Source organism: Furipterus horrens, unplaced genomic scaffold (assembly GCF_987537825.1).
Source record: "Furipterus horrens unplaced genomic scaffold, mFurHor1.1.pri manual_scaffold_10, whole genome shotgun sequence".
Classification (NCBI taxonomy): domain Eukaryota; kingdom Metazoa; phylum Chordata; class Mammalia; order Chiroptera; family Furipteridae; genus Furipterus; species Furipterus horrens.
This window is the reverse complement of record NW_028327180.1, coordinates 28,331,037-28,343,632: the sequence shown is the minus strand read 5'-3', so window position 1 is coordinate 28,343,632 and position 12,596 is coordinate 28,331,037. Positions and strand designations below refer to the sequence as shown.

The 12,596-nt window shown below is 38.1% G+C and overlaps 1 protein-coding gene across 1 annotated transcript in view; it reads left to right on the top strand.

The window, feature by feature from the left end:
- The window catches only part of LOC149999409 (putative ATP-dependent RNA helicase DDX60), a 90,929-nt gene that overhangs the window by 64,637 nt on the left and 13,696 nt on the right, over positions 1 to 12,596 (top strand). The window contains exons 26-30 of the mRNA XM_090288843.1: positions 591 to 749; positions 2,965 to 3,112; positions 4,779 to 4,931; positions 6,859 to 6,963; positions 8,696 to 8,896. Of these exons, the coding sequence (XP_090144969.1) occupies positions 591 to 749; positions 2,965 to 3,112; positions 4,779 to 4,931; positions 6,859 to 6,963; positions 8,696 to 8,896 (766 nt within the window). The remainder of the gene's footprint in view (positions 1 to 590; positions 750 to 2,964; positions 3,113 to 4,778; positions 4,932 to 6,858; positions 6,964 to 8,695; positions 8,897 to 12,596) is intronic.

Genomic DNA, 12,596 nt, shown 5'->3' with positions numbered 1-12,596 from the left:
TAGGTCAATTATATCTCAATAAAACTAGAAATAAAAACAAAGAAGACACTAAAATTAACAGATGATTTGGCGATCAACAAATCTGAACCTAAATATATTTACTTAACAGTCGGGGTCCTTTGACTCTATTATGGACAGGCCTAAAGGTCAGTAAAATTAAATACAAGAACAACTACCACAGCAATAAAAATAAAGAAAAGACAAAATTTCTTGTTTAAAAAAATTTTCCCCTCATTTTTCACAAGGGGAGGGAGGCATCTCTCTTCTGTATATAAATAGAGAAAACCCATTGTCCTCTGTCCCTTGCCTGTGGAGGGTCTGACTACTCCTACAGGAAAGATCTCCAGGGGCTCTCATTGCCATTGCCCCAGGGGTAAGGTCTGGGGCTCGAGGGGAACTTCTGTACTCTAACATAGTTACTAAGGAGTCTGCTGACACAGAACACCTTGTGTGTCTATTTAGGATAAAACTGATAAGGATGGATACTAAAAACTTAATAGGTATGTGTCAGGGTGATAGCAGTAAATGGAAATATGATAGTATTCTATTTATGATTTTATTTTCAAGACAGTCTTTTCATTTATTTCTAGGTTCAAGCGAGGAGATGTAGAGAAGAGTGCTATAAGCGTGAGCACTTTCTTGAAGGAGAAGCAAGAGAGAGAAAGGCCTCCCAAAGCTGATAAAGAAGCCCATGATATGGCTAACAAACTTCGAAAAGTTAAAAAATCCATTGAGAAACAAAAGATAATGTAAGTATCTAACTAAACAAAGTGGTGGTTAAAAAGTTAAAATACTTCACAAATCCCAGTAGGAAACATACATTGAATGTTCAACAAAGAAGTCCTAGTTATTGCTTGGGCGTGTTTGCAAATTAAGCAAATTTGGGTGGGAGATTAGGGTGAAAATAAGTAGCCCTACTATTTATATATTTCTAATTTGGGTAGGTTAGTCTCATTTAGGGCTTGCGAGAGGCAGGACCACAGCCTACAAGTATGGTTAGACCATATACCTGGCATAATCATTCCTCAAAATAAGCACATCTTTGATACCTACTGACCCACCCTCAGGCAACCCTCATAAGGCTTAAACAAAGTCCACCTACATTGCTTTGGGGTACAACATAGAAGTGTCAACTGATGCCGTTGTAATCTCCTAAGTGACATAGAATAAGCTTGAGAATGGACTAAAACGCCACTTTTGTGCTTGGTAGCACTTTGCTCTTTTGACTCCTCTTCCTTGTTCTCAGTGTCTAATTCTGACAACTCAAGGTCAAGAACGTTTATTCTCTTTCTCACCTTCTCCATCTGGAGTCGCTGCCTGCTTGAGATTGCTCATTGTCTTCCTTGCAGAGGACCATTTATTTTTCTTAAGATTCATCACTTTCCAATCTAGCAAACAAATAATTTTGCTAATTTTGAATTGACTAAATTATCTAACACTCAATAGTCTTCCCTGTTCTTTGCTCAGAAGGTGAAAAGTCCAGACAGAGACAACATAGAAGGTCAATAACTCATCTTCTGATTAGACAACTTTTTTTCAGCTCACTAGAAGCTTGCATTTCAAGTTGAATTAGTGACCAATAATTCAAGCTATAAAAAGATAAAGAATGTTTTAATACCTTGTTTAGCCCCATCATTATACTGAGGATGAGTGAGGGTCCTGTGCTTTGGAACGTACCACTCCGGTCCTCCTCTATCGGCATCCGTTCCCATTAAATTGTCAGTTGGTGGAGCTTAGGCATGCCCACCTGGGGCTCACTCTCTCCTTTTAAATCCCAACTTTTTATGCAGCTATTTTTGTCAAGGTAAGATAGAATGTATTACTTGACAGTTTATAACCTTGATTTCAAACTCATAAACAGTTAGACAACAGTGTGGGGGCCTCCATTAGTATTCTGTTCCACACTCCGCGAACATTGGGGCCAGGCCTTTGCATGGTCTTGGCATTCTCCCCTGAGTTAGAGGTTATGTTAGTTGGAGGTAAGAACACTTGCTGATGGTATACAAATGAGCTCATCTCATATTTGGAGTTGTCTCATGTGCACAGTTAAGAGACAAACCAAAAAATCCAAGAAAGGATAAGTGATCTGGGTATCTCTATAAGGCTGTTACACTGGAATAAGGGATAACACAGTCTGGTGACACAGGGTTATCTAGACCAGGGTTTATGGAGCGATGTCATAGATCAGATTCCCCAGTGGCACCCACCGTGATGGGGGTACCTGTGTAAGGGATTTATTGAGGTACTGTGCTTATGAGGGACTATAAGAAAGTGAGGGAAGCAAAAAAGGGAAGGTGAAAATAAGCAGGGATATGGGTTTTGCTAGAATATTGCCTGAGCCTGGTCCAAGAGAGATCTGGAGACACCGTGGAATTGTCCTAATTGGAGTCAAGGTGGCTGACTTCTGTATCTCCTATCAGTCAGTTACTGGCTGTGGGCTACTTCCCCCGTTCCCAAGAGAGGTTGTAACTTCCAGGGAATTCCAAGAGACTTGTCAATTGAGGGCAGTTCTGCAGGGAATTGTGCAGCCAAGAGCCCTTAACAACTGAACTCAGAACGACTATAGCATCCACCACAAGGAGAGAAGGAGAATGGCCTGCAATTGGCAATGTGGAGGGAGGGGGTCACCGCCCTTACCCTCAAGCCTAGTGTTATGAAGGCTGAGAAAGAGAAAATGATTATCTCTTTAGAAACTAGACCACTTATTGAGGTCATGCGGGAGAGGGCTCCTTATAGCAAAAAGGGTAGTAAACCTTCAGAAAAAATACAGGTATATAAGGGAATTTTTTTTATAGGGACAGCAAGTTCCAGAGGCCAATGAGGAAGTACATTAGAGGAAGAAGATTGAGTCAGGATAGTAAGATGTATGTAAGAGTGAATGTCAAGGTTATGAGGAAGATTTGGGAAGACTTGGGCTTCCTGCAGTGGCCAAATACATAACTTAAAATTTACTTCTATGAACAGAGATGAAAAAAGCCAGAAGAAGCCCAGAAAAATGGAGAAGGGCCTAATACATGAAGCTGAACATGATCATCTACTCAAGATTTTAGAGAAGAACCTTGAAATCCCTCAGGAATGTACATATGTGGATCAAAAAGCAGTGAGCTCTGAGGTCAGCACTTCCAATGAAATAGTTCTCCAGTAAATTATTTCACTCACTAGCCATTATTTCTCAGTGATAGATGGTGTTGAATGTAATAACTACATGCAGTCTTTACTAAAATAGACATCTCTGTATTTTGTGTATGACTTCCTGGCTACACATAATATTTAAGGGCTGTGCAGAATGTGTCTAAAAAGGACAAGACTAGGATTTATAGATTCTTTTCTTTTTTTTTTAAGATTTTATTTTTTTTAGAGAGAGAGGAAGGGAGGGAGAAAGAGAGCGATAGGGGCATCAGTGTGTGAGAGATACATCCATCGATTGCCTCTTGCATGCCTCCACCTGGTGCCCTGACCCACAGCCCATGCATGTGTCCTGACCAGGAATTGAACCAGCAACCTTTCGTGATGAAGGCCAGCACTCAATCCACTGAGCCACACCAGCCAGGGCTTTATAGATTATTTCTTGCTTGTTTACAATTAATCCCCGAGAACCACTGCCATTTCATTATTTGTGTCTATGATACAGTTTTTCACAGCTTGAATTCTCGACTTAAGTCTCACGTGCCTCATTTCAATATTTGGATACCTGTAGTCCAATATACTTTTAAGTGATATATACAGAATCTCTCAAAATCAGAAGCATTTTATATTATAGTCAAAATATTCCACCAAAAAGGCATTAAAATATCTATCAGTAGTATACCCTTTCTTCTCTATAACATTTTTTAGATAAAATAATTAATACCTATGGTAGACAAATTTGAAAATACATGTTAGTACCAATAAAAGCAGTGCCATTAATCAGAAGTAATCATGGCTGTTCGAGATGAACCTTTTTATATCTTTTATTTGTGACTACACACACACACACACGCACAAACAAAGTATGAATATATTAACTGCATGGGGCAAAAGTAGGTTTACAATTTTGAGTACACAGAACACAGAGTTTATTCTTGTGTTATTGTTTATTAATTATTGTATTATTTTCTATACAAACAACTTAAACCTACTTTTGCCACCCCCTGTACATAATATCCATTGTATTGTGTATATGTGTACATTCTTTGTAAACTTCATGGTCTCTTCCATTTTATAAGTATGTATTTACATCATTTTTAGTAGATCCTTGATATTCCATTGTACAGATGACTCTATAATAAAAGTGTCTTAGGGATTCTTTTCCTTTTTCTCCTCATAAGCAGTGTTTAACTTTGTACGTATAACTGTACCAAATGGATTTCCTCCTTAGGGCATAAATATTTTTAAGGTTATTTGTGACCAATTTACAGTGAGAAGTAAGCATTCCCAGACCATATAAGGCAAGGAACCTTCTCTGTCTTTTTGGAGAGCTCTCTCTCTTTCTCCCTGAGTCCTCCTAAGGAGCCACTGGAGAGCTGGCCTCCCTCACACCCACTCTGGGTCTCCTACCTACTGCTTTGTCCCTGGGGAAACAGTGCAAGCTCTGTTCAAAGATGAGGGAGTGTTTCCTATAGTTATTGTTACTGCTCTAAAATGGGCTTTGTATTCATGTTGAGTCAATGGCAGATAGTTGCCCCTGTAGCCAAATTATTGCGTAATATATCTATTATTTTCATTTAAACACATTATTCTGATTTAAGTTAAAATTAAATAAAAATGATCAAAATCCCTAAAACTCTTGCTTCTTTCAGATTTTGCAGATGGTGTTTGATCGAGTAAAATTCACAAGAAAAGGTGCAGAACTGAAGGCTTTGGCAGAAAGGGGTATCGGATATCATCACAGTTCTATGAGCTTCAAAGAAAAACAGTTAGTTGAAATTCTTTTTAGGAAAGGATTTATTAGGGTAGGTAAATATGGTAAATATTTTCATTCTAAAATTTGAACTTTGTCTACATAAAGATGTATACCCCATGAAAAGGGGAAAATAACCACTTTTTTCTCATTTAATTGTCTTTTTTTTAATGACTACTGAAATGACTGCATATTTCTCATCTCATTTAATTGAGGAAGAGGGTTTGAAGTTTATCATTCAGTTTATCTTTTTTTCATGAAATTAAAGTAGTCCCTAAAAAGATACTTGACCAAATATTTCTATAATTAAATTACCTATGCTGATCTTAGAACAACCCCTTGCTTTTTAAATTTATAATATCTAGGGAATTTGGCCAGCTGTTCATATAATTTTAGCTACAGACATTCTCTCAGGGGCTTTGACAACATTTATGGTAATGCTTTAGATCAGATCTTTTCTCAAAATAGCTAAAAGAAGAGCAAGAATGTCGCACTTCCTGGAGGCCCACTGCATATCTTGGCAGAGTTTTTAGATATGTCACTCCTAAATGCTCTTCCTTATCACTGAGAGTGGACAAGAAGATTTCCTGAAATAGCCTGCAAACCAAACCCTTGTTATGATTTATTTATGTCCGGTGAGGATGGGTGGGGATAGTCTGGTTAAACTCTCCAAGAGGTTTTATATAATTTCCTAGTAATTTAGATCTTAAGTAATATTTAAAGAGAGACCCTGACTTCTTCAAATTATCTATATTAAGATTTTTTTTTGTATTGTTGCCAGAGGAAATAGTGTTCTTCCATGGTGTCTTGGGGACACATGCATAGGAGGATTTGAGGTAGAGTGACTAGATTTATTGGAGCGAAAACAAAGGAAAGGCTTAGGTTATGTCTCATTCAGGATCAGGTAGCTCAGCTCCACCTCAATGCGGAAGAAGTCTAGTGTCTGGGGCCATAGAGCGCAGCTACTGAAGAGAGAGAGCGCCTGGGGCCTTTGCTAAACTTCAGTTCTATTTCCCTGGTCTTGGAAGAAAGTAGGCTTTTCTTTCGAACTATCCAGTGTCTTCCCTGGCTCTTCTCAGGGTTAGGCTGGGGCCTCCCTTTATCCGTTCCCTTTCTTGGATCTTCCCAATTTCATGCCTTTATTGTATCCTGTCTTCTTCCCTTCCCCCAATTTTCCCAGGGTAGACTCTTCTCCTTCATGGCTGCCATTAATCTGCAGAGCAGGCTGGTTGTTCCCTGTAAGGAGTGGAAAGCCAGTCTGTCCTGCCTGCTCCGATCCCTGGAGGGACTGTGAAGCTGCCCCTTCCTGGGTCACACAGCTTACTTAGATGTCCGGCCACCTTCTCTTTCTGTAACACCTGACTAACTGCATGCTGTAACAGTATGATGTATATCATACTTCTGTGTGTGTGTGGTGGGAGGGGAGGGGGTCAGAGAGAGAGAGCAAGAGATGAAGCACACCCAGGGTTTGTAAAAGCATTATTACCCTCTCATGGGGAAATTTCCTTTCTTGTCACTTATTTAAATATATTTACTGAACGCTTAGCATGTACCAGGTACTTTTCTGAACGTGGGACTACAATGTTGAGTGGGGTTTGGGGTCTGGTGCAGGACACGTAGTAAACAAACCTTAAATAATATTACTTGAGACAGTCATTAATGCTATGAAGAGAAATCCTGTAGGGTAGGGGGAGAAATAATGGTGTTAGGGGTGGTTCTTTTGAATCAGGTAGGCCAGAAATTTCTCTTTGAAGTTTGAGCAGAGAACTGAATGTACCAGATAAAGGACTACTTGGAAAAGAATATTATTGCCACGTCAAGAGTAACTGTTATTGATGGCCCTGAGCTGGGAATGTGCTTGATGTGTTTGTAAAATAGCAAGAACACCACTGTGGTTTAATTGGAGCACAAAGTCCAGTAACTATATGGCATTTTATAGAAATCCTATTCCGTGAGATAATTGTTTTATTCTCTTTTAGGTGGTGACCGCTACCGGAACGCTTGCTTTAGGAGTAAATATGCCTTGCAAATCTGTGGTTTTTGCTCAAAACTCAATCTATCTCGATGCTCTAAATTATAGACAGGTATTGTGATATGCATAAATTCTCTATCACATCATTACATATGGCCATAAAATAGTAAAAAAAAAAAAAAAAGTAAACCTTTATGAACGTGCTGCAGTTTATGGGCTATCACACCTTGACATTTATTCACACCTGACTACCATTTTTTGCTGTGAAATAATGAAAATCTCATGAGTTTGAGATTAACCAGACACTGATATCCCCAGACGAGATATCCAAACTGCTTGTTCCTTCTTACCTGCAGAATAAGAACGATAATTAATATTCCATACCATTTGCAAGAATTAAATAAAGTGATTTGTAGGGAAGGTACACACTGAAGGTGCTCCATGAGCATTTATTTGTTCATTTCCTGTGTACATTATTTTGTGCTGTAAAGCTATCTTTAATGCTTCTCTCTTCTTCGCTGCTGGTACACAATCTATTACCAAGCCCACTTCATTTGTTTCCTGTAGTGATATTTAACTTTTTGCCTTGCAATTTCTTTTCTACTGTTTCATCCTACATTCTTGGCCTTGTATTATTAAAATGACTTTCCTGAATTTCACTTCTCCTTATTCCACTATGTCCTGCATGAGGTATAGTTTGTCTTTATATGATTTTCCTGCTCAAAAATATGTGACAAATATTTTTATTCAAGGAATGAAATTTAGATATATCAGCTGACATCCAAGTTTTTATCAAAGTACCACCCTTCCCTTTCTCTTAAAATGCCCCCTGTAGCCTTATAGGTCTTGTTTATTTCCCACCACTGTACCAACCCCTGTGCTTTTTATTTCTCCTCCTGCTCCTATGCTGTGCATGAACTCTCCTCCCTTATCAAGGTAGGGAGTCTCACACTTAGGGTTCTGGAGCCAGGGTGTTACGCTATTTTAGGTAATGGACTTGGGAGTCAAAAAGTCAGGGTTTGAGTCCTGCATCTCCCAAACAAATGCCTGGTTATTTGACCCTGGACAAGTTTCTTATATTTCCCATATCACAGTTTCTATACTGTAAAATGGGGATAATGATTAGAATTGCCACATACAGTTGTAAGGTTTGTATAAAAAAAATTTCAAGGGCTTAGCACATTCAAAGTACTTAATAACTCACAACTAATAGAACTTCTGTAAAGAGTTTGTCCTTAACTTGCTTTTTACACTCAGTGTTTCTGAATTTTATCTTACTCGTGTATTTCCTCAATTTGGGTAAGTTTTTATGGTGATTTGTAACTCAACACACTTGTGTGTGAGAGAGAATGCAAGAGAAAGGGGTGACGGAGGGACAGATGGAAACATGGGAGGGGGGGATTGGTATAGTAAGTTAAGCTGTAAGTAAACTTGAACTCAGGGCCTCGTCCTGTCATCTTGGTTCTTGTTTCTTCTATGTATAATAGAAATATCTAGCATGTTATATGTATATATATTTTTGGCATGAAATAAATTCATAATAATATTAAATGTCCCATTTGTAACTCTGTCTCAGCCTGGTAAGTTTTGTAAAGACTACATGATTAGATTTTGCTTTCAGTTATTTAATTTAATGGTGAGACATGGGCGCAATTTACCTGTTCCAACCCAATGTTAAAGGCATCAAGCAAAAAAGGAAAAGGGACTCATGGACAAGGACAACAGTGTGGTGATGGCAGTGCAATGGGGGTAATAAGGGGGATAAATGGTAATGGAAAAAATGCAATAAAAATAAAATTAAAGTATTTAGAAAGTTTTACACTGTTATTCTATTTTGTTTCCAGATGTCTGGACGTGCTGGAAGACGAGGCCAAGACCTGCTGGGAGATGTCTATTTCTTTGATATTCCACCACCAAAAATAGAAAAACTCATAAAGTCCAAAGTTCCTGAACTAAGAGGACACTTCCCCTTCAGCATAACCCTGGTACTGCGACTCATGCTCCTGGCTTCGAAGGGAGATGACCCAGAAGACGCCCAGGCAAAGGTGCTGTGCTTGACATTTCTATGGTAGAGTGTTCCTTACTGGCCTGACTGTGGGAGGGTCTGCTGTTTTGTTAGAAATCTATAACAATGACTTTCGGTTTCATTAGTCTTTAATGCTTTGTACTGTCTTGAATAATATAGGATTGGGGTGGAGGGCGAGAATAACAATTCATTTTGTTTGTCTCATTTATTGGTCATAGAATTTGTGGCTGGATGAGCATTTGGAATTACCCAAGATTCTGGTTTTCACGTGTGATAGACATTGTCCCATAGTAGTGAAGGGTGCTGGATATGGATTTAAAAAGATCTGGGTTAGAGTCCCTTTTCTACTATAAGCAACAAAAAATTTGTTTTTATGATTTTGAACTGAAAGTTTATTTTTCATAAAAATGTCACCCAAGTTCATCAAATAATATTCAGAGAATATAGAAAGTTGAAAAAAGAAAAAAACCACCGTACCTAGTTCCACTATTCAAAGGCAATTACATTATCATTTTGGTATTTTTTAAGTCATTTTCTAGGCATAGGTGTGCATTTGGTTTTTAAACACTGATATATATTTATATTAAATTGGACTTCAGAATACGGTTATACATTTTACTGAAGGTTTTTTCCAGATAAATATTTTGTGCCTAATCCCAAAATGAGAGATTTAAAATTCATAATTAAATAATTTGATTTTCATCTTTATGGAGATGCACTGTGATAGGGACCCCTCCTCTCTGTCCTTGTTTATTGATTAGTATGCCCAGTTCAGTCAGACACTGTTTGCTGAGGTGAGGATTCCTGTAGGAATTTAGTGATGCTTTGGTTCTCATGTTGGTTGATAGTGCTCCACAGTAGGGGCGCATCATTTAGACCAAAACTTCCTCATTACTGAGTACTTAATTGTTACCTCTATATAGGAGAGAAGATTTCATCTTCTAGAAAAACTTAAAAAATAATTTTCAAAAAGGTTAATAGGTTTATTTTCTTTGCCTTGGCATATATGAGAAAATCGATCTGTAACCTTCACACATGAAAGACAATTAAGTGTGGGCATACAATTCTTAGAATATTGTCTTTGCTTCTCGTATCAAACTAAAATTGTTTTATTGCCTTTTGGCATTTACTGTTTTAGCAGAGTTGACTCTTTTAGATTTTCCTCCAGAGGAACTATGCTCATTCCTGTTTTCTTAGAGTTGATTTGATATATTTTTTTGGCCTATGTAATTATATGAATCTTCCTTTTTAATTCTTATATTTCAAATTCTTTTCCCCAGGATTTTCTATTTTGTGGGTCTTTTTTAAATTTGATGTTTTGGTTCTTATATAAGAACCTCAATATTTATGCTCAGATATTTCATTGCATTAAAATACACATAATAAATTATGTGTTAAAATGCACCTAATTGTTTTAAAATACACATTTTAACCATTTTTAAGTATACAATTAGAGATGTTAAGTATATTTGGATTGTGCAATACTCACATAGATTTGAAACTCAGAAAAGATTTCTTAAATTAGACCTTTGATATTTGCTTCTGTTTTAATCAGAGTTTTCTTCAGGAAAAGTCATAATTTTTAAATTGAAAGTCTTTTTTTTTTCTTTCGTTCTCTATTGCTAGGTTTTTCTTCATTGTTAAAGAACACGAAATTTATCTCCCACATTGCTGATGCAACTTTCCAAAGCTTCAGTTCTGCTTTTTAGTAATACATATGTGGATTTTAGTTCTGCTGTTGGACTTTTAGTTTTTCCCAGATTCTTTACTACTTCTCCATACATTACTCTTTCATATGCCCTGGCTGGTTTAGCTCAGTGGATTGAGCGTCGGCCTGCGAGCTAAGTGTCGCTGGTTCGATCTTCCAGTCAGGGTACATCAGAGAAGGAAAACTCTGACTCCAAAAAACCTCCGCTGCCTTGCGGCATACCTCTTCAGGGGAAAGGCTAAGGGAGTAAACCCCGACAGAAAATCCGGAGCCGGAGTCCCTAAGGCGGTTTGACGTTGTAGTCAACACCGGCAACTCCTGCGGCGCACCTGAACCCAAGCTGTATTGACTCCGTCTTTCCCTTGGACCCTTCAGCTGCGAAGAGGGGGGGGGTCTGCTGCATGGGCAACAGCAGACCCTCCATATTACCCTGCCCAGGCTCTGTAGCTTCAGCGTCATCGCAAGATGTCGATTCAACACGGGAGGAGACAGATACCATGTCACTCCCGAGTCGGACTGCACAGCCATTCTTGGCGGTGCAGATAGACTCTGAAGAAGCTACACCATCGTCTCTCGAGACGGACGGCTGCCGACGACGACGACGACTCTTTCATATCATAATAATATATTATTTTTTAAATACCAATTTATATTGTTCGTTTACTTTAGGCTGTTGTACCTTATCCATTCACATCAAATAATTTTCAAATAAAGAAAACAATTTTCATAGGTCAGCTTTTTAATTTTGTTTTTAAGAGTAGAAACCAATATTCTTCAAGCATATTACAATCTGGGGACTGTTGCTTTGTCTCTTCCGCTTCTAAAATCTTCTTTCAGATATGTGCATAGTCACACTCCTTTCCTTCATTCAACTTTTTGCTCTAATATTACTCTCAATGAAGCCTACCCTCACAACCCCTCCTAAATTTTAAATGCATCCCGTCTGCAACCCTAAGACCCTTACTTTTCTATATATAGCATGCATCATTCCTTACATAGCATCAAATATCTAGCATCTATCTATCTATGTATCTCTATCATGGTTTAATTTATTTTCTCTATATTTCCCACAGGACTGTAAGCACCCTAAGGCAAAATATGTTTGTCTTAATTCCTGGTGTAGAAATTCAATACATATTTTAACATGACTAAATAACTTTAGGAAGATGATCAATTTTCTTATAAATAGTTGATCTGAGGTAGATTTTTCTGTTTTCTAACTTTTGAAGGAAGATACATCCATCCAAATCTGGTGTTTTGCCAAGGAATAAGATGTATGATTTTTCTTCACTCTCTGTCCAGCTAAATACTGTTTAAATATCGTTTTAAATTTAAAGCTAGATGAATATGCATTAGGCCAGCTCTCAGTATTTAGCAGATTTTCAGCCTATGTCACGTGTCTAGACTGAAAATTCATCTTTTGCTTTTGCCAGTCTTATGACACATTGATCATGTTGTTGTCATTCATCAGTACACACTACAGAATGCATCGCCAACAGGGTCGTTAGCTATTTTAATGAGACTTATGTGGTCTACGTCCCTAAGCATACAGTGAACTAGTGTGAGTCACTCACCCTCATACTACTCTGCTGTTTTCTGCCTGTTGCCGTCTATAACTAAATGTAGAGCAAGAGAGAGAACAGGTCGTAGGATAGGGCATTTTGGGTGCCCTCAGAAGTTACCACCCAAAGTAAAGGTGATGTACAGTATACCCCCTTCTTCTCCTCCTTATCTACCCCCCTTTCCTCCCTTGCTTCTTCCCTTCCACCCAGTCCATTGGCCTTATAAGGAGTAGAGACTCTTCCTAGTTTCTTTAAACCTTCATGTCCAAAGGCTTACATTTTGGTCATCTTGGGAAATTTTCTTTTATATTAGAACCTCATAGACATTTTAGTGGGCAATTGAAAGATATCTGAACTGCTACCTCAATGCTATCTTACACAGAAAACCAAGCAGCATTTTTATTACTTTGATTTAATCTACCAGTTCTATTATTTTTGCAACAAAGTAC